This window comes from Apis dorsata, unplaced genomic scaffold (assembly GCF_000469605.1).
Source record: "Apis dorsata unplaced genomic scaffold, Apis dorsata 1.3 scaffold_87, whole genome shotgun sequence".
In the NCBI taxonomy this organism is placed as follows: domain Eukaryota; kingdom Metazoa; phylum Arthropoda; class Insecta; order Hymenoptera; family Apidae; genus Apis; species Apis dorsata.
In genome coordinates this window covers 103,137-125,453 of record NW_006263385.1, presented here as the reverse complement: position 1 = coordinate 125,453, position 22,317 = coordinate 103,137, and the positions used below count along the sequence as shown (strand labels likewise).

General features: G+C 26.8%; 3 protein-coding genes and 1 long non-coding RNA gene across 15 annotated transcripts in view; 2 read left to right on the top strand and 2 right to left on the bottom strand.

Annotated features, from left to right (window-relative positions):
- The window catches only part of LOC102678669 (kinesin-like protein KIF16B), a 12,204-nt gene extending 6,850 nt beyond the window's left edge, over nt 1-5,354 (top strand). Inside the window, exons 11-16 of one of the 2 annotated variants that reach the window (XM_006611307.2) lie at nt 1,130-1,252; nt 1,549-1,650; nt 1,918-2,055; nt 2,127-3,164; nt 3,249-3,518; nt 3,642-5,354. In XM_006611307.2, coding sequence (XP_006611370.1) covers nt 1,130-1,252; nt 1,549-1,650; nt 1,918-2,055; nt 2,127-3,164; nt 3,249-3,518; nt 3,642-3,887 — 1,917 coding nt within the window. In that variant the 3' untranslated portion in view covers nt 3,888-5,354. The remainder of the gene's footprint in view (nt 1-1,129; nt 1,253-1,548; nt 1,651-1,917; nt 2,056-2,126; nt 3,165-3,248; nt 3,519-3,641) is intronic. The other variant, XM_006611308.2, reaches the window with a different exon arrangement.
- LOC102678888 (presenilin-1) overlaps nt 1-8,208 on the bottom strand; it is a 10,538-nt gene extending 2,330 nt beyond the window's left edge. For 3 of the 7 annotated variants that reach the window (XR_004149753.1, XM_006611312.2, XM_031508474.1), the window contains exons 1-7: nt 7,770-8,208; nt 7,406-7,656; nt 7,109-7,318; nt 6,824-7,044; nt 6,456-6,743; nt 6,144-6,385; nt 5,915-6,072 (exon numbers count right to left, since the gene is read on the bottom strand). Coding sequence is in view for 6 of the 7 variants with exons in the window: in XM_006611312.2 (XP_006611375.1) it covers nt 5,917-6,072; nt 6,144-6,385; nt 6,456-6,743; nt 6,824-7,044; nt 7,109-7,318; nt 7,406-7,656; nt 7,770-7,904 (1,503 nt within the window). In the remaining variant the exon portion in view is untranslated. Of the gene's footprint in view, nt 1-1,145; nt 1,330-1,433; nt 1,762-5,571; nt 6,073-6,143; nt 6,386-6,455; nt 6,744-6,823; nt 7,045-7,108; nt 7,319-7,405; nt 7,657-7,769 lie in introns of those variants that run through there. The other 4 variants (XM_006611311.2, XM_006611313.2, XM_006611310.2 and 1 more) reach the window with 4 other exon arrangements.
- Nucleotides 8,209-10,532: 2,324 nt separating this feature from the next.
- The window catches only part of LOC102679610 (ral GTPase-activating protein subunit alpha-1), a 13,460-nt gene continuing 1,675 nt past the window's right edge, over nt 10,533-22,317 (bottom strand). The window contains exons 2-30 of one of the 5 annotated variants that reach the window (XM_031508471.1): nt 21,942-22,052; nt 21,725-21,742; nt 21,349-21,520; nt 20,885-21,245; nt 20,524-20,801; nt 20,167-20,461; nt 19,722-20,092; nt 19,404-19,626; nt 19,111-19,318; nt 18,883-19,014; nt 18,285-18,521; nt 17,490-17,680; nt 17,296-17,394; nt 16,901-17,185; nt 16,701-16,826; nt 16,463-16,630; nt 16,146-16,202; nt 15,572-15,682; nt 15,347-15,505; nt 15,022-15,198; nt 14,588-14,951; nt 14,351-14,499; nt 14,064-14,239; nt 13,540-13,999; nt 13,187-13,473; nt 12,962-13,098; nt 12,600-12,725; nt 12,077-12,097; nt 10,533-11,407 (exon numbers count right to left, since the gene is read on the bottom strand). In XM_031508471.1, the coding sequence (XP_031364331.1) occupies nt 11,247-11,407; nt 12,077-12,097; nt 12,600-12,725; nt 12,962-13,098; nt 13,187-13,473; nt 13,540-13,999; nt 14,064-14,239; nt 14,351-14,499; nt 14,588-14,951; nt 15,022-15,198; nt 15,347-15,505; nt 15,572-15,682; nt 16,146-16,202; nt 16,463-16,630; nt 16,701-16,826; nt 16,901-17,185; nt 17,296-17,394; nt 17,490-17,680; nt 18,285-18,521; nt 18,883-19,014; nt 19,111-19,318; nt 19,404-19,626; nt 19,722-20,092; nt 20,167-20,461; nt 20,524-20,801; nt 20,885-21,245; nt 21,349-21,520; nt 21,725-21,742; nt 21,942-22,052 (5,660 nt within the window). In that variant the 3' untranslated portion in view covers nt 10,533-11,246. The remainder of the gene's footprint in view (nt 11,408-12,076; nt 12,098-12,599; nt 12,726-12,961; nt 13,099-13,186; nt 13,474-13,539; nt 14,000-14,063; nt 14,240-14,350; nt 14,500-14,587; nt 14,952-15,021; nt 15,199-15,346; nt 15,506-15,571; nt 15,683-16,145; nt 16,203-16,462; nt 16,631-16,700; nt 16,827-16,900; nt 17,186-17,295; nt 17,395-17,489; nt 17,681-18,284; nt 18,522-18,882; nt 19,015-19,110; nt 19,319-19,403; nt 19,627-19,721; nt 20,093-20,166; nt 20,462-20,523; nt 20,802-20,884; nt 21,246-21,348; nt 21,521-21,724; nt 21,743-21,941; nt 22,053-22,317) is intronic. The other 4 variants (XM_031508473.1, XM_006611314.2, XM_031508472.1 and 1 more) reach the window with 4 other exon arrangements.
- LOC102679531 lies at nt 13,435-14,008 on the top strand. Its single transcript, XR_421122.2, has 2 exons — nt 13,435-13,652; nt 13,908-14,008. It is a non-coding gene; the product is annotated as an uncharacterized LOC102679531 (long non-coding RNA).

Genomic DNA, 22,317 nt, shown 5'->3' with positions numbered 1-22,317 from the left:
TATATATATATATATATATAAAAGAAATGTCTATCTTTTTTTGTATTATACTTTTTTATTTTCATGCAGGTTCTATTACGGGTTAATATAAAATGCGCCTAATTTCACGCAGATGATAGCTGCCTGTAGAGATTTTAACGCTTATTTTTTTTAATAGCGATAGAAAAGCTTATTGGCGATAAGTTGCCTGAACGATTATGATTAAAGTGCCAGTGTTGACAAGATATTGCCGGACAAATATGGCATTCTGTGGAATGTTATACGTTAAGTACCTTGTAGACGACTGTTAAGTGAACAGAGTAAAAAAAAAGAAGAAGAACGTGTTATGTACATATTTGGCCTTGTTTTTTGTAGAAACGTCTATATATATATATATGGGTTTGTTATGCGAGAAAGAAGAAAAAACTGTTGTTATTATATACATATATATATAATATATATATATACGAATACTGTTGATTAATAAATTTTTCTTACAAAAATTGGCCTTCGATCTTCCACGATATAATATTGCACGCACACTTCTGTTATCTGTATTCTATCTCACACATTCTATTAAGCGTTACACGTATATGGTCGAGAGAATTAACGCTCCCGATTAACAAACCCAGTGTATCTTGTTAACAATTTTGTTGGGATACGTCCGCACGTGCACTTTGTCGAGTGCTGATGTTGGATTTAAAAACCTAACTAACAGAATTATTAAGGTAATGTATTATCGCGATTATTTCATTTCATTTCTGTTTTCTTCTTTTTTTACCATTAATTTTTAATTTTATATTTAATTGAATTTGTTAATAATTCTATATATAATATAAACTAATATTATGTAGTCCCTATTATGCATAAAAAGTAGCATGCTTTCATTTTTATTTTTATTTATTGAACATTATTTGTCTCTTACATCTCATAATTAAATATCTATATACATGATGATTTGTAAAATCTTTTGTCTTTCATTGTTATTATTTATTATTTAGAATTCGTCTTTCATCAAAAAAAAAAAAATAATAATAATAATAAAATAAAATAAAAAAAAGAAAAAAAAAGAAAGGAAAACGTCTAAACTATATTGTTTTCAGTTATCTTTTTTGTTAATGCATCGATATCTGTGTGTGTGTGGTACTAGGTAGAAAATTTATGTAGGGAAGTTGCCTCTCTGCGTACAACATTGCAGTCCAAGCATCGTCAGTTTCAAGAATTCATGAGCAATCACGAACGTGCACAAAGATTTCATCAATGGTGGGAGAAGGTAAGAGTCTCTAGACAAAAAGGAAAATTCGGCATAATATGTGGCACGTGTAGTCCGTAGTTTGATGGCACGAACTACTGAAAGAAACAAGGGAAATAGAGAAGAAAGTAATTGCATGCAATATAATTCTGCATCTTGACTTATCTTTTATTTTTTTTTTTGTTTTATTAATTACCCGTAATTTATTTGTTTCTTCAGTTCTTTTATTTCAATTGTGTGGAAAGTATTGTAATGAAGTAACATAAAAACAAAGATTCGCAGTTTTTCAGTTCAGAAAGAAAAATGTACCATTTCAGACGGATGACGGTGCTGGCAGTGACGGCAGTTTGCCAGAATCTTGGTCAAGCTTGAACGATGATAAATGTGTTGACGCGGTGAGAGAGCTTGTTAATCATCATGTAAGTGAATCTTAAACTATATTTATTTTCAAATCTAATTATAATTTTAATATATGAGTTGATTCCAGAAGTTAAGCATACTTCTTTCTTAAGCAAAATTCTTTCATGAATCTGTAAATTATAATTGTGAATAAAACCAATTGAATTTAATAAAAAGAAATCTTTTTTATAAAAAGATTTAAAAGAAATAATTGCCTATTTTCTAAAATCAATAAAATTTACATCATATTCAAAAATTAAATTCATATCTAAAAATCTATCTTCTAGAAAAAAGAATTAGCTGTTTTGGAAACTGAACTGCAAAATAAGGTAAAGTCCCTTAATGAACACCAATGCAAAGTGGATAAAATGGAAGAGGAGTTAATTGAGATAGCTAAAAAACAAAAATATATGCTTAATTTAGAGGTAAAAATTAATAACAATAGTCATTAATTTTTTTTTTCTTATCATTAAATATTGAATATTTTTATCGTTAGTTAGAGGGAGAAGGAAGTACAGAAAAAAAATTATTGCTCGCGAAACGAAGTCAGGAACAATTGCAAGAGATCTTAAGAAGAAAACAAAGTCTCTCGTTAAATTTAAAGCGTGCATTACCTGCTTTTTCAAATGATTGTTCTTTGAGTGGTGATGAAATTCATCAAAATGGAGATACTCAGATGTTCGACAATACGTGCAATAGAAAACTTCAAATAGCTTCTGCTTTGAGTTTACTGCCACAAGATATTCCAAGTTCCATAGATACAGCAGATACTTTTCATACAGCTGCAGCTGATTCTCCTGAACTTCGAATTCCTGAATTCGAAGATTCAGAAATAAAAGAATCACAGGAATCATCAAATGAGAGGCAAAAGGAATTAGAAAAAGTTTCGCCAGAAATTCATTTGGAGAATAATAGGGCTAAAATATGTGAAGCAGAAAGCAGAAGTTTGGTAAATTTGAATAGAAAATCTTCAATAGATACAATTAAATCAGAACAATGTAATGGCACTGTTAGTGAAAAAACGGAATCAAAATCTCCAACAAATTCTATCACGGAGGAAGATATTCCTGAAGATTCGTTGGACTCGCCAGTACAACAAAATCCAGCAATGAAACGATTGAACCAAAGAATCGCTCGTCAACGAATGATGGTGATGAGGTGTCTAGAAGCCAATACGCCTTCTAAAGAAGATTTAAACAGACAAATTGCAATCTTACAAGATCTACAAAAGCAACAAATTGAATTAGAAGTTTCATTATTAGAAGATGAACGAAAGAATCTTAAGCAACAATCTAAGTCACAGTGCGATGATAGATTGTTAGCTAGTGATATAAATGATCGTACACAAAGTGTAGAAACTATAACGTGCGGTGATATTGAGTCCACGACTAATTCGGCTACGTTATTAACCTTGGCTACAACGCGATCTCCAATTCTCAGGAATCACAGGCCTAATACTAATGAGGAGAATTTGTCGGAATCAGTTGCACCTCGAATATCATCAGGAAGAGGATATTCAACAGTATATTTAACAGTAATTGGTTTCGAAGTATTCTTAGAAGTTTGAAATCAATTTTTAGCTTGTTATACATGTATAAATATATTATCTTTTTTTTAGAGTCAAAATCGAGGTGATCGTTTGAGTAGTCCATATTCCTTAACAATCACGAGGTCTCTACCATCTTTGATAGCAAATGATGCCGACTACGACAGTGTTATTAACGTGATCGTTAGTATACCTTCTTATGTAATACGCGGAGCCGGCACATCCAGTCATTACGAATATGAAGTACGTGTTGTGGCTCAGGATGATAGCTGGACGCTTTTACGTAGATACAGAAGATTTCGAGAGTTATATATTTCTATGCGACAGAAGTATGGTAGCAAGGTAAGATTTTTTATAATATTCTATTTATTAAATTATATTTCATAAATCAAAAAGAAAAAGATTTGATAGTATATAGTTTTATCAATCCTTTAGAGATTTTACACGCTTTAATTAATTATAAAGGTAGCGGCAATACGCTTTCCACCTCGTCAAGTTTTCCCAAGATATGAAGTTGTGGCACGGCAACGTAGAAAACGATTAGAAGAATATTTACGACGACTGATTCAAGTCTGCTCAGAATTGCCGCACTGTGAATCTCTCTACAAGTACAACGGCAACTTAAGCAACATAGATAAGCAATCACTGCTAGAATTTAGTTCGTTCTTCAGACGTGGAACGTTCGAAAGCAGCAAATATGGAACAAGTTAAATAATTAAGAAAAAAGCACATATGATTCTCTCGGAGAAGAATGAACAAATTCAAGTGGACGCATAGGAAATATTTATAATTTGTTATGTATTTTTTATATCAATGAACTGGAAAAAAAGCTAAAGTGGGGAAAATATTAGCAAAATATAATTACCACTTTTTACAGTTATTACTATATATTTACCAAAATATGTCTCCAAAAGTTTATTGTTTATAAGACTGATATATATCATATATTTGATATTTGTTTTATTCTTATCTTTAGAGAATAGAAAAAAATATTTTGCAACTTACATTTAAATAAGGAATTAGCGAATCTTCAAATTATTAGATTCTATTAAGAAAGATATTGCTTATTAAAGTGATATTGCTAAAATTATGTATGATTACTTGTTACGAGTTGCAAATATTTTCCTAATGTTTTTCTCCCGTTAGAATTTTACAATTTTCCAAGTGTACCTTTTTTGCTTCTCTAGCGAATTGTTAATTTCATTGAAATTCGCGTCTATTGCTAATAAATATAAAGTTAGATCAGTATTGTTACAATATACGCACGATATAGGGATAATTTGTTGTGCGCACAATCACAATGACCATGATCGAGCGTTTATGCTCGTGATAATAATTAGATTTCATAAATGATCGCGTTTATTTTTTTGTCGAAAAGCGTCTTTTACACGTCGTGATTGAAAACTGACTGGATATTAGAAGGAATAAAAGAAAAAAGTAAAACGAACTTCCTCCTAGTATGTAGTTATAAACTTATGAATTATCATAATTTTACGAAGTGCAAATAATATCATATCGCTGTTAAAAATCTTTCGCGTGTGCGTGCGCGCGGTTCCGGGAATTTATATATAATATATATATATTGTATATACATATATACTGCATTTCGCGGCAAAGTTTGTAAAGAAGAAAAAAAACAGCAATGTTAAAGTTGACTTGGAATCGTTATGTAATGCTTATGGCAATGAAAGAATTGTTAGTAAATGCTAACTTTGATATTATTGATTATTCTCGGCAAAATGTTTCCACTCTATTTATAAAACTGCTTCTTGATAAAAAAAAAAAGATATATGCTTTTCAAATTCGAGAATTCTCTTATTATAGTAAAAAACAAAAAACAAAAAAACAAAAAAAACAATCGCATTTTTCCATTATACGATCAGATCATTTTGCCTTGAATTTTCTGAGTAACAAGAATGTTATTAACAAAGCTTATACTTAAATCCTTGTTGTTTAGTATATGGATGAAATTTATAGCAATACGTATTGTCATTGAAATGAATAATCAAATTTGTGATTGATAATGAATGACACGTATTTCATGGCTGTGTATAAACGGATTTCAAACCCCGAGGAATTGTCCTGAACGGCTAGTGGTACTAGTAATTCATAGCCGGTCTATACATTTAGCAAATTATTTAGACAAACATTATACCTCATCTTTCATACAATTTCCGAAAAAAAAAAAAAATAATTATAAATCGCTTTTTTTTATACTCGATCTATGTTCTCTAAATGTAAAAACACATAATAAATTGTTATAGCTCGACTAATTTAATTATGTTCGATTAATATTCTTATAACCTATAATAAATAGTAAAAAACCTAAATATTGATAAAAAATTAAAAATTGTCAAGGATTTTAAATATTGTTCTACATTTAACATGCAATAGATATCAGATAAATACAATTATCATTTATTATCTTTGTTCTTCATCTTACAAATGTAAATTTATTTTGAGCATTTTTTGTGACATACTAGATTTCTATTCCATGTAATTGTTCAATAATGAAACTTATCATTAAAAAATACTGGATCATCCAGTTTTTATAATGCACATTTTCATCTTGATTTGTACCATGTCATATGATGATCCATGATATAAGTTTATAAATGACAAATTACAAACGACGAATTTAAACGAAATATAAAAGCTAGATGATCAATATATGAATAGGCACTATCCTTTTGTAATAAATTATGAATATAATGCTTATTATATGTATATATACCTACAGTTAAATGAACACTTGCTCGCTCGCTAATTTATCTGCAAATGGTGCAACAATTACTCTTGTGGCAAAATAAAATGTTAAACCAAATGTAACAGAGATTGGTAATGCTGGCAATGCTTTCTTAAAAATAGCCAGCAATAATAATGTTAAACAAAGTCCCTGAAAATAATAAATTATAATAATAAAATTTTTATTATTTTAACATAAGATATAAATAATGAAATACGTACAATAAGAATAGCAACGAAACAAGCTAATGTAGTGTTCCAATCGCCATAACTGGAAGCTTTCCCAACTAAAACGCTGTAAAATATAAAATCACCAAGACCTAATTTCACTCCTCGTTCCTCCTCAGTAATTGGGATTTGTTGTCCTTGTGATTCACGTGCAACACGATTATCTTGTCTTGATCTTTCTGTTAAAGACAAGGTATTTTCACGTACTTCTTGTGCTCGTCTTGCTCCTCGATCACCTGATAATAAAATATTACATAAGATCAAATTATTAAAAAATTGAATATAAAAAAAAAATTTATTTATTACCATGTGTATCTATCCATTCAGGTGTAAATCCGCCCTCTTCTGCATCTCCAGATGTAGAATTATTTTGATTATTTGCTTGATTATTCATAGTATATGTTGTGTTATCATTAGCAGCAGTATCATTAGTAGTCATTGTTGCTGTTTGTACATAACCAGCATAAGTCATTGTAGCTGTGTACATAATTGTCGAAGAATAAATTAATGCAGGAAAAATAGATTCATTTCGCTCTTGTGCAGTCTCTACAAGTATTCTTAAAGGTCCTTTTGGTGTTAACACAGCAATTAAATCTGAATAAAAAATTATAAAAACTTATATTTTATTTATAATATTATTTTATTTGCTTATACTTTCTTAGAAACAAATTTACCCCAAATACTAATAACACCAAGTACAACCCATGCTGTCCATTCTGGTAAATATTTAATAAAAACAAGCGCCATTAGAGCAGAGATAAAAATAAGATATGCTTGTTGTAATTGTAGAGGACCTTGCCAATGTATACATATCATTCCAACTACTCCAAAATTCCATAAAACTAAACCTAATGTATACAAATCCATTGGAATGTTATATGCTTTTAATACTTGTCTGCAAAAGATATTTTATAAATTTAAAAAATATAAAAAATAATTTACAAAGTTACAATACTTACTCGCAATATAACATAGAAAACATAGATAACAACAATAAGGAACTTATTATCAACCATCCATGGATTACTTTATAAAATTTATATTTATATAGAACAATAAGTATCACAGTCATAAATACAATGACACTCATTAGTATTAAAGAGTTGGCAACTGCTTGCCAAGCCTTTGTACTTGTGTCAGCACTGTCTTCATGAAATGGAGTGTATACTCTGAAAATATTTATATTTAACAAATATTACTCTATTTCAATAAGAAATTATAATTCTATAGAATATAAAATATTTTAAAGTACTTACAAATACATTCCTTTGGTTGTGTAAAAATTTATAGAACTAATTGTGGCAACTACAACTAACATACAAAGAGATACAGGCACAAATAATTTAATAACATGTGCTGCTCCATATTTTAATTCTTCTTCTTCTTCATCTCTATAATTTCTTGATCTACCCTGGACACTACTACTTAATGTACCTCTTCTACCTGAACCTGCATTATTTGATATACCTGGTGTTTGAATATGGACCTCAGGAATTCCATTTTCAATCTATAATTTATACGTTATTAAATACAAAAAATTTTTCGAATTATTTTAAATTATATATATATAAATATTAATATTAATATATTAATATTTGATTACAGAATATTATAAAGTACCTCTTCGTTACTAATACGCGAACGCCTTTTTCGACCAGTAACCAAGCCCAAATCGTCCGTGCGAGATTCCGCGACGTGACCGTCCATTAGGCTTGTATATTCGTCCGCCGAATCGTAAGTATCACTCTCAGACATTCATCAACGCTTATAACTATAAACAAATTGACATAAGGATTCTTTGACAGTTTGACGTACACTTTTTTGTACTTCCGCGCTCTGTTTGGTGAGATCACACAATAGCGTACGATTACATTCGAAAAACCACGATATAAAAATAATTAATTTTTATGCATCGAAGATTATTTATGGAACGTTTTTATAAAAAGCACAACGTAAGATACTTTTGATTATTTAAAAATGAATGCTTTTGTCAATTTGAGACTTTACAAATAAACTGTATACCTGATGGCAGCCATTTTATGAAATGATTACTAATCTACCTCTATCGTTGAGTATGAAGAACTACAAAGAGCGTTGTTTCGAATTTAAATTTACTAATTTCAGTTTCAAGTAATTAAAATTAAATTTTTTATATCATTTTTTATTTAAAATTATGCAAATTTATGTTTTTTGAAATTGATCATCATAATTTTATTGTGCAATAAAATGTACATTCCATCGCAGAAATGTGTACAATCAGTACGATGTTAGATCTTTGGATAACGAATTTACAGAAGAATCATATATTAAGTCAATTCCGAATATTAGTTTCTACAAAAAAATTACATAACATATAATTTAATTTTTTTCTATTTAATTACTATATTATATATTGCTACTAAATTTTATAAATGTTCTTAATGAATTCGAATTCTGTAATATAGATTGTATAGAATTTTATTAAAATTTTCAGAAATTCTATTCATTATTTTAGGAGCCGCAAAATGGCACTACAAAATTGATTAATTATCATAAATTTCAATGATGTTCCCATTAGACTAATGATTTAAAACAATTTCAATTTTGTTTTTATTTTTTAACAAACAAGAAAATATCTATGCAATTCTATATTTGACAAAAAAGTTGAATTAGAGAGTAACGTATAATATTCTTTCGAATTATATGAAATAATTACTATATATGTATATAGTATATATTAACTCTGCTTTATATTGATACATAAATAACAAATCAAATTCGTACCTTTTGTACATGTCTCCATTTTAAATTGTCAAAAAACAAAATGACATTTAAGTATAGAGATAAAGATTTGTATGATTTAGATTATTTTGCATGAATAATATTTTTAAATGATTTTAATAATTTTTTTATATATAGATGATTTGATCATGTCAATTTGTAAAAAAAAAATTAACAAACAAATAACAAACTTATAGATAGAACAAATTAATTTTAGTAATATAAATTCTAATTTCAGTTACTTCAACAGAATAAGCTTTATAGTATTAATTATTACAGAAATATTTCTTCGAAACTTCTTTCTTTCTTATAGCTTATAATTGATAAATTTAATTTTAAAAATGTAGCATAATTATCCAGTAAGAAAAATAGTTTAGTGTTGCGCTAATAATGTTAACAGTAATTTGTATATTTATAATATAAATAATAGTGAGTCATTGTTATAATGACACTAATAAAGATAGATAATTAAATACAATGTGTTTAAATACGATTTGTAAAAGCATTCTTACGCAAGATTGTAATAAGTTTTTTCTCTTTTCTATATTTATATATATATATAAATCAATTTTTTTTTGTTCAATAACATAGCAATACCATGTTTCGCAGAGGATAATTTCCATTCAATGACTTCAACGTCATTTATGTACTTAACAATTTATGTACAATACATATACACACGGCTTTTCTTCTCGATCTACTTTGTTATAAATTAGTGAAAAAATAATGCTGCTTTGGCCATGGTCTGCATATTGGTAATTATTATTTACCTATAACTTCGTTGCTAAATACCTACATTCGAATGCGGTTTATCGGATAATCCTCAAAATGGTCAAAAAACTTGAAATGTATATTTATTACAATCTCAACATCTGAATATGGTATTCAATATATTCACCACAATATAATATAATCTTTTCTCTAAAATTTCATTTACTTATCGACAGCGACGACTGGTATTAATACTTTGATTATTATCACTGTATTCAAGATAAATCTTTTCTGAAGCAAATAAATTTACTGATATTCAATACTCATATTCGTTTTTAAATTATTTTGTTTACTTTCAAAATTCTTTTCGATTTCATTTCATTTTTTTTTTGTTTTTATATCTTTATAATTTTATTATTCAGAATAATACGTTTTGACACAGTATTTAAAATATTTCTATTTTACAAATATCATAAAGCACCAAATATGTGTACTTAACAACAAAAACTGTTCCCTAATTGATTTCTTCTATTAATTAATTTTAATTAATCTTCTATTAATTTTCTTTTATACAATGTACACGAACTAAAATAATTCTCTTGTATTTTTATTTTATTTCAAGAAGAATTGTTAAATTATATATTATATAAAATGTATATGGAATGTTTCAATTATCCATATTGATATAATCAAAATTTAACTGAAATTACGGAGAAAATATATAGAAAAGATCATTTGTATGGAATGTAATACATTAATAGATTTTTTTTAAAAGATTGCAGTTAATTATCATTACTAAAATTCAAGAGATGTCAATTCAAAATTTTATCAACATTCAGATGAAATAACTTATTGAGTATCTAAGAGATGTGATATTCGTATTATGTAATTCATAAAACTTTGTTATTAAAAAATAACATTTGATTCTTATTCAACATTCATATAGACGTATTTTACGATAATATGGTAATCATGTTCATTTTTTTCATTTTACTACATTACAAGAAATAAAATAACTTTTTATATCAAGGCATATATATATATATATATATAAAACATCGAGGATCGTGTTACATCGAGGACATTCGTTATCTTCGATATAAATTAAGATAGAAGCTTTAATCAATATTAATTATATACTTATTCAAGTACAAGAGTAAACTGATCTTACGAAAGTACTGTACAATGAAAATAGTTGTCATGTGACACTAATTAAAATATATAACAAATATTTTGCTATTGTATTACCTACAATCCATTAAATCTTTTCATATATTTACGTTCCAATAAATTAATATTCCCGTTGCAACAAATAAACAACGATCTGTACATTTAATATAAAAATTAAACCTAAGGACGGAAAACAGAAAACGCTAAGACTAATCGGATGTTCGACGCCCATTGAATTCTTTTGTTATTTTAAAATAGTGAAATATTTAAATCTGCCATTATTTTCCTTATGCATATGCTATTTTTCAATGCATAAAAACAGTGGTCTAGCATTTTTTGTTATTGTAACATATCATAGCATTCTAAAGAATTCTTAAATTACAATAACTAGGATATGCCCAAACAACCACTTGTGCAAAAAATGTTCTTTTTTTTATGATACTGATACAAAACTCCTTATTTATATCTTGGACTATCGGGAGGCGTGGGTTGAGTATTCGCTCTCTGTTTCGGTCCAGTTTTAAATGACATCTTTTTCACAGGTCTGGGAGATATTCCATGAAATGCTGTACTATCAGGCGTATCATTACTAAACCATACTCTGCTCCCATCAGAAACTGGAAATAAAACCAATAAACTTGTTGTAATTGAAGTTAAATATTTATAGTTAGAAGTCATATAGAAGATAATTATATTGTATTATAATTATAAGTTTGTTATATAAATATGTTATCATATTGGAATAAAAAATTCACGTGCAACTTGCTAAAAAAATAATATATAATTATAAATAATATATAATTTAAAAAATTAGTCTATGCTACTTTCTTTGCATATAAATAAAATTTTGTAATTGAAGAAACTAGAAAAATTTTAGAAAAGTATTGAATTATTTTTTATATAAAATTGAAATAAAATAAATTTACATTTAATTTTTATGATATAATAGAAATATGAATTTATATTTATAAATGAGCACACTTATTTATAATTATAAGTAGCAAAAACTATTTGCAATGCACAATGCCATACACATATTATATTAAAAAATTAATTAATTTGTAGATATTTTTTTCATTTTTATAAATTCATTTATTAATTTTCAAAATATTAATATACAAAAATTTAAAGAAAAATTCTTTTATAATAAACTTTTAAGAATATATGCATGCATTGTACAATTCAATCTATAAAGCATCATTAAAATAACACATGTAATATGAATATGAAAATAATAAAGTATATTTTGATCTATGTCTAATATGTATTTAAAAAGGAAATTTTACCTCTGAATAAATTGTGTAAGACTGTTAAACAAAAATAGTATTAAAAAACATATGGATATTAAATAAAGAATAATTGGAATATATTTATCCTCAGTTAATTTTTTTAAAAGAAAATTATTTTAATTTTTCATTTATTATTTTTCTTAAAAAGAAATATATATATGTATATATTATATATACACTGTAATATTAATAAGGTACAAATCAACATTTTAATAAATTACAAAATGTATAATATCATTATGGAATATAAAAATATAAAGTTATTGTTATTTTATTAAGTAAGATAATTGGAGTTCATTGAATGAAACTTAAAAATTGTGTATAAGTTTGTATGGTTGTTAACATATTATAACATAAAATTACTACAAGGTAACTATGAAAGAAAAAAAATAAACAGAATATACTTTATAGAAACGACAAATATTGGAGAAATAGCAAAGAAAAAAATAAATAAATTATAATACTACCTTGTTGGATGGTGTTACAAGGTGGGTGGGGGTTAGTGGACTGAATTAGTCACCTCTATTCGCGCGATTATCACTGCTTGCTGCTGAAGAACTTCGCAGGCCAGATCGACCCTGATGTGAATCTATAAGCGCTGCTGCGAGATTTGACGATGCTGTGGATTGCACGCTTGTTGTAGATCCTGACAGTGTGATATTGATAATAATAATAATAACTGGTATCTAAATTCATGCAAAAACTATTAAAAAGAATTAAATTTTTAACTATAACTTATTTATAGCTTCTAGAACAAAAAAACTTTAACATTTCATAAAAATAAAAATTATTAATGGAATTTAATTACAACCATTTTTTCTAATTAAAAATTTTTTATAAATGTATATTTTTAAAAAAAATTTTTTAAACATAAAAACTAACCAGATATAGAAGAAGCTCCACTGAATGGACTTGGTGGCTGTACTGGAGAATATACATTAGCTGTAAATTCTTCAAATGTAGTAGCTTCTTTGTGATTCCGCATAACAGTATCAATAGATCTCGCTCTTTCTTCATAACTGAAATATTTTTTATTGATAAATATATATTATAAATAAATATATATATATATTAATATTATAATAGCAAAATAAAAATAGCACTTACTAATGTTGATATAATGTAAGTGTAGATCGTTTTGCTCTACTTGCTGCTAATGCTGTTGTTCTTACTAATCCAGGTAAAACTTTATCTTCAACAATACATTCATCAAAGAGAGGTCCAAAGAATGGAATTTCTGGTTTTCGAGATATTTGAATTCTATATAATTTATTGTGTAATGGATAAATTACTATTAAAACATCACAAAATTCAGTTGGTATAATATCTCGACGATAATCTCTCCAATGTTCAGACCAAACTATATGAATTTCATCATTACCAAGATGTCGTGTCTAAAAGAATTTTATTTGAAGTATCTTATATAATATACTTTTTTCATAAATTTTCATAAGACTGACCTTTTGTAATAAACTCTCGGGACTATCCGAAGGCATTCTTGTTGCTACATGAAAAAGAATTTCTGTAAAAGATGTTGCAAAATATGGTGCTGTAACCCCGGATGCTTTTCCAGGTACAAGACCTCCAAGAAAACCTGTATGTGATTCAAGTTCAACTTCCCAAGCCAATCTTGCAATAAAGTTTTCATATTCTTTACTAGCAGTGATATTACTCAATATAGAATTTTTATCTTCTTGTCCTTGACTAACATAAATCACTGCTATTTTATGTGTTTCTCTAGATCGTTGACTATCAAGATTTCGTAATTCTCGTAAAAGTTTTTCATTTTTGGATAATAAATGCAATTTTCTACGTTGTTCCCATCCAGATAAACCCAAATGTGAAAACAAAAGACGGCAGTGATGAAATGGCGCTGGAGGAGGACGACACGGTGGTGGACTTATTGCTGATGCACACATACTAAAAAAACCATCATTATATGAATAAATTTAAATATTATAAATAGTATTTAATACCAATATACCTGATGTGTTGACTCCAATTATTGATATGCTCTTGTTCAGCATTTCTTTGGCTGAGAATTGTGGCAATGGTTTCACTTTCGAGATAATGACCTTGCGGAGGATTAGCAGGTGCATTTAAAGCTATTTCTGGATTAGTTAATACTTCTGGGCTTGTATATCCTATATATTGTAAGAGCTAAAAAAAAAAAAAAAATAAAATTAATGCAGAAATATTAATAATAAATATTAATATTTTAAAAAAAATATTAAAATTAATAAATATTAATAATTAAAGCATTAAAATTACATCATCTAAATTATCCATATCACTTGCAGCATTTGCAAACGTAGGCAATATATGAGGTTCACGATGTCTTATTGTATGCCGAGGTGTACAAATTTGAGATGTTATAACACTACTTAAATCTTCTCCAGGTATTTTTGTTTTCCATTCAACTAAAAATATTAATTACTATAATTGAACATACTGAATACATAATATATAATTTTTATATATAATATAATTTTTATATATTTTTATTACCATGTTTCGTAAATACTACTGGCACATCATTGTCGATAAATGGTTGACTATATAAAATAGAACTATCCCAAGATGCTTTTCCTGCAAGATCTCGCAATAATACTCTTACTAATGATGGTGCAGTTGTTAATCCTGCAGTAACACCTCCTCCAGGTGCATCTAATGCTGCTAATTCAACAAGTGACATTATTACAGAATTTGATAACATTAACAATTGTATATTTGGTGCATGAAAAATTGCAGAAGATAGTTCATCTCCATCGATTCCTGGTACATCATCTAATTCGACAACTAATGAAGATAATCTTGCAGCTCCAATGCCCATTGGAAAATGTCCCAAATGATTTATTAAATGCATCATTACCTAAAAAAAATTTAATTCATATTTATATTTATAAATAGTTAATATAAAAAAAATATCAATTAAATCCTACCATCTTTGCTGCTAATTGAACAGACTGAATATTGCCTCGTCGAGGTGATTTTGCACAAACTTCATCAGCTAAATTATCCAAAGTAATATCAAGATCAAAATCATCATTTTCATCTTCATTTTTATTTGTTTGTGGTGCATCTTTATCGATTTTATCTTGTACTATGTTATCCAAAACCTGTGATATTTTTTATATTTGTTTGATATACAATATGATTATACAAATATTTAAATTTAATAATTTAATAATCTAAATTAAATATTAACTATTTAAGTACAAAAATTTTATATATTAAATTTATACAAATCCTTATTATGTTACTAACTGTAAATAAGGTCATTAAGAGAGGTTTTTCTTGAAATACGCGTAATAAAACAGATGGACCAAGATGCATAGCCCATTCGCCTAAACAAAACAACATTGATATCGTCAAAGGACCGCGTCTTTCTTGAGTACTCATATATCCAAGTGTTTCCGATAAAATCTAAAATATATTAATAAAATAGATACATATATCAATCGAATTTTAAAATGATTTCTTCAAACTTACTTGAATTATTTTACATGGCACATTTGGATACAATTCTAATAAGATGTCTGCTTTATCACATAACAACAGAAGAGAGTCACATGCCACTTGAGCAACAGTAGCATGACTAGCCTATAAAATAAGAAAAAAAATTTTGTTAATTAAAATATTGTTTGTATTGAACTTTTTAATTTTTTATGATTTCATTCTAATTAGTATTATGCAAGGAAATAGTTAATGAGTAACACGTATAATAGAGTGATTCTCATTCTCTGATATTAAAATCTTTTTCCTCCAAGTTGATCAATCTATTCAATCTATTAAAAAATTTATTTTAAAAAATTTTAGATACATATTTCTTGATGAACTGAAGCATTTAAAGAAAAATAAAAAGTTATGTATATCTATAAATCACTGTAATGTATAAGATAATAAATTAAACAAAATATTACTAGACGTTTTTACACATATAACTTAGCAGTACACCATGCAACGTTGATGACACTCCTAACAGACATGAAGACATCAGATGACAGATAAATACTGTAACAACACATAATAAGAAATTGACACAAGTTAATTATAGAAAAACTACCTGATCCATTAGTGGATAATAGAAACCAGTTCTGCGACGCTTTGCTCCTTGTATCCGCTGTCAATCAGACTTAGTGGAAGGATGCTAAATTTCTCACTACCATTATTACATATATACTATTTTTAACAATATATTATAAATAATAGTGTTCACTATTTAACTAAAAACTATAACCCAAATAAAAAATATATTAATAACTATAAAATAATTATGTATACTTTATAACATGCAATCTATCTTATATTAAAGAAAATTGACACAAAAATTATTCTTCAAATTATTCTAAAATTTATCTATAATGAATTCGATAGACTTACTTTAAGTGCCAAAAGAAGAACAGTAACAGCTTCTGGAATCCTTGAATGCTGATTTTTATAACACAATTCTCTATATATAAACATAGCAATACTTGAAAGAGCTATGCATCTTGCAATACCAGTTGGTTCTCGTCTACAACTTTTTAAAAGGATCGTGATTATATGCTCCTAAAATAAAATTTGTATCAAATATTTTTAATAATCTAATATCAAATTAATAATTATTGCGTTTTAATACTTTTGCATCTGGACATGTCATAGTCACAATATCGGCTGCAGTAGGCTGCAATACAGGTAATTTAATTGTAGTAGCTGGTAATGACAGTAATGATCCGATTATTGATACAGCTTCAGTTCTTGGTGCCTATAATTTACAATTTAATTTATAATTAAAAATTCTATAATATTTATTAACTTATTATGAAATTTATATAATACCTCAATGTCTTGAGTACTCAATATTACATTAGCAGCATGAATATAATCCAAAATTAAAAGACTAGATCCAGGAAGATTCAAACTGAATAATCTAGGACCAGTATATTTGACCAGTACATGTAATACTTTATTATCATTACTAACAATGCCACTATGGACTGCACGATAAAAAAGAGTTAAATGCTGTTTTGGTAAATTAATATCTTGTGGTTGAACTGTTAAAAGACAGATCAAACGATAGGCTGCCAATTTACCAACTTCATATTGACTAGGAAGTTGTATCGCCTAAAAATTCAATTACATAATATTTTAATAGTATTATTTTAATACTAATGTAAAATAAAGCAAAAATATATTATGTATTAAAAATATTAATTTAAAAAATTAATATCAACCTTGAAACACCATGGAGCAATGACTGTCAATGGAGGTATAAGTTCTGGAGCTGGTGGAGTTGCCTGATTATCTCCAGATACACCTTGATTCAAGCGAATCTAAAAATTATAAATGATGAATATAAAAATATTAATGATGATATAAAATATTAAAACATATGGATATAAATATTTTAAAGTATATGATACTATGCTTTTATAAGTGTCTGCGTAAGTTGAACAAGGTAATCCATAACTTGTCCATGAAGGATAGGATCTTGAATATTATTTACATCTCCCAATGCTGATAACATACGACGCCATAATACGACTGCGACATCAGGTAACCATCCGCGAACACCACCTCCAGCCATAACAGATCTCCTTTCTGATGCATCATTTGTATCTATAAATTAACAAAAAGAAAAAGAAAAGAATATAATAATAAAAATTATATATAAGATAAGGATAAAAACAATTAATAAAAGTAAATTATTTCTTAAAAACTTTTTAATCAAAATTATTTACAACTTATTAGTAATCAATATAGTTATATATAATAATTAGATATAGATATATTATATAGTATAGATATATTATAGATATATATACAGATATATTATAAAACCAATGAAAATATGCAAATAATACAAAAATACTTTAAATTATGTATAAATATATTATTATTAATAATATTATTATTAATATTATAAATAGAAAATATTTGTCACATAAATAATTCATTAATAAAAAAATATAAGTAAAATATATTGAATACAATAATGCATTATTACAATTATAATTTTTATTATTGTCATCATTAAATATAATATTTTACTATTAATATGTATATTTATGATTTTTTGCAAAAATAAAAAAAAACATAAAAAAGATATTTTTTAAAATTATAAAATATACACATTATAAAAATATTCATATTGTTATGCAATTAAAAATTATGTTTTCATATCTTGATATAAATGTCAAAGAGCAGCAAATGATATACTTACCGATACTACTACCGTCAATATTTTCTATCTGTATTGGACTATCCTTATTGCTATCAACTCCACTGCTCGGTGTTGGAGAAGGACAACGTGGTGATGGTGGTTCGCTATCGACTATAACAATGCTATCCAAAGATTTAGCACGTCTGTTTGGTAACATTTTCCGACCAGTTGCTGATGACGAAGTAGCACCATTTGACAGTAGTCGGGCCATATCTTGCTCTATTGATAGGGGGAGTACTGTAGAAATTTGTTTATACTTAATATATAAATAAATCACAACCACGGATAGAAACGTTTGTATTGAATAAATTTGAATAATGTTTTACTGTCTAAAATCAAGAGAAAATATGAATAAAAAAGATATCGCGAATATCGAGAATAAAAAAATAAAAAGAGATATATGAAATGAAATGTCTGGCAGATGCTAGACTAGTTATTTTTAAATCAATGTCAGTGTCAAAGCAAAAAAAAAGAGAGTCAGTTATAAATAAATTATACGCATTATTAGCAACATAGATGGCACTACTAAATAATAGAGATTATTAAACTATAAATTATACAAATAAAAAACTTAGCGTTTGATCTTCAGTAAGCTTACCAGGAATACCACTATGTACAGTATGTGTACGATTCCTATGAAGCTTCGTACGTGCTTTTCCATTGTATATTGTATTATCGCTTGCACTACGAGGAAGAGGTCGTATTTTTCTTAAATCTCGCATCGGATGATCTGTTATCAATAAATATTTCAATTTTTTAAAAATAATAACTAATAATAATAAATAATCAAAGACTTAAAGAAGAAAATCATCTTAATATTTCTTACCCGAAACATTTTCTTTAGATACGGTATTATTATCTTGATCGACACTTCCTTTACGTGGTGGTTGAACACTTCCAGTGGAAGGAGCTCGACTTCCTACACCACGACGCTTTTTAGTTTTTTGTTCGCTCAATCTATCTAATGGTAAATCGTTTAAATCTAAGTTATACACGTGCCTAGCAAGTACTCTTGTCAAAGTATCTAAGGTTTTCTAAAAATAATACAAATATAAATAATATTAAATCTTAAATAATATGAATATTAAATTTCTTATGATAAATTTTAATTATACTTACGGCCCATTCTCGAATTAATTCTTCCCATTGTGTTAAAGATGTTAATACTTCCAAAAACTGATCCCATAATTGTGTGGAAATAACAACATTTAAATTAGCCTTAATCCATGTAACAATTAAAGTTTGAAATATAGCAGGAGCAAGTTTTCCACCTATGCTTTCTTGAGTTTTACGTCGAGAAGATTTCTCGTTTAAAACAAGAGATGTTATTTGTAATAATACTCTAAAAAATATTCAGTAAAATTATAATAAATTTACATAAAAATATTGTGTTTTTATTTGTTATTTAAAAAATAAAAACAAAATTTTAATATGTACCTAAGTAACTGTTCCCAAGTAGCTGGTTCTAATCGAGAATTCATTACGACATATCGATATACGTTTAGCACTCTTTTGCAACTATCTGTTTGTTCTTCAAGTAATGTAAGAGATGCATTTGGTCTAGAATTTTCTAAGAAAAAAACATTAGAAGCTTGTGTAATAAATACTTGTAAAACATTTTGCAGTCCCGCTCTTATAAATAAATTTTCTCTGTGTATAGCACCAAGATAAGAATCATTTCTTAATCTTGTTTGACGATAACTTTCAGAAGGACTTTTATCGATATCGTTTATATCTTTTTTTGAATTTTCTTCTAAATCTCTTTCTTTGTGACTATCCAATGGTTCTAACATGAATGGTGGTAATTCCTAAAATAAAATATATAAATAAATAAATATAATTATATATTATAATGTTAAAGAATTATAAATTAAAATCTTACATTCATTTGAATCCAATCTTTATAAACAGCTATAGCCTTTCTTATAGCACCAGCATGATTAAAGTCCAGCAAAAAGGCTTGCCTATATAATTCATGTACAAAATTCACATTATCTCTATTTCCATACAGAACTTCTCTAACAAGAGTAAATGCTGAAATAGTACTATCCTCTTGATTTTGATTTTCTTGATGAGATACATTTGATTCAGGTGATAATAAAGATGATTCAGCAACATTTTGAGTAACTGAAACTCGACGAAGTTCTGGCTCTGTATTTTCTTCATTTGGTGTTGTGCTAAAATAAAAATATTTGTATCAATTATGTTCATAAATTATTAATATATATTGATAAAATACCTATGTGAAAGGTGTGCGACACGAGCATCTTTCCTAGCGATATGAGTGAAACTAGCGATCCATTTAATCAAAGAAACTTTACATAATATATAATTATCCTGATTTTGATTCGTTGGTTTACGCATTGTAGGCAACTCTAAATTCGGTTTGTACAATGAGAAATTATCATCAAACTCAGGACAAATATGACGAAGGTATGTAGCTTTAAAACGTTCTAATAAAAATTGAAAAGTCTTGTGCTGTCGTGAAGATTTATCTCTCCATTCTATCTTTACAACCTGCACATTAAATAGAAATTTTCTCATTCTTTTCCTAACAACATTATATTGCATTCATTGTTATACAAAATATATAAATATACCTGAGTAACCATAAATTCAAGTAATGCTTCTAAAAATCGGACAGTCTCATTATCAAGAGGCTTTTCTCCACTTTGTGGAGGCAAAATAGGTCCACTGTCAACTGGAGTGACAGGACATTGGTTGGAACCATTGTCATGAAAAGTACTTTGTGATAATTGTGTATCATAAAATTCTTTCTTGTCTTTATCATCACAACCAATAAGATTTTTTGCAAGTTTATCTTTCTTTCCATCTATTTTACGTTCAGATTTATAAGGAGATGGTTGCTGGGGTGGAAATCCTGGTATCAAGCTTGCAAACATTTGATGAATATGATCAGGAGCATTTTCTCCAAGAGCTTGGTACCACAAAATAAAGTATCTAAAATTATAAAATTATAAATTTTAAGATATATTATATAAATTTTAAGATACATTATATAAAAGCACATTCTTTATGTAATAATATTATTACAAACATATACCTTATAGCTTCTCTTCGAAGTTTCCAACTATTACCAGGATGTAAAAGTTTTTGCAAAATTCTTGCTAAACTATGACATTGCCATCTTCTATTAAGAAGCTCAGGGAGAAGTGTTAAAACTTTTTCTAAGAGCTGCAATACTTGTTCCAATTCCTCTCTATGTGCTTTATGAACTATAAAAGAAATAATATATAATCAATATATGCATAATATTTAATTTCATAATTTCTTTTGAATAAATGAAAAGGAATAAACAAAAAGCATCAGTTTCATATAATTTTTGTGTATATACACATGTAATAATATATAATATTTAAATTAATACACTTAATCTGTAACATGCAAGGAACATATATTCATTCATTACTATTACTCACCAATATGGAAGGAAAGTTCTGACAGCAAAATAAAGAAAACAAGCAAATAGTAAGATAATAGTAATATTACAATTTTATAAATACTATATAAAATTAAATATTAATATTAAACATAATTATAATTTTATAAATAAAAATATTATTATTATTATATGTAAAATGCATTTATATATATTATTAAAACTTAAGATATATATATAATAGCAAATATTTTTACCTCGTTGCCGTAAATTTGTTTCAGCTGATACAAAACAATCATATAAAATAAAATAGACATGACTGAAGTTGCCTTCAAAAAACCCCTTTGCTTCATCAGTGTCCACATTTTCTATAAAATAATATCACAACTTTTTAATTGATTAAATAAAAATGTTATTTAATATATAAAAATATATAAAAAATTTTTCTAAAATTATAATATAATTATAATATAATTACAATATCTAAAATAACAATATTTTTTAATTAATATTCATTATTATTATAAAACAATAACATAATTACATTTTAATTAAAATATAATTACTATATCTAAAAAATCTTAATTATTTTTTCATAAATTTAATTTATAGAAACTATGAAACTCTTATTAC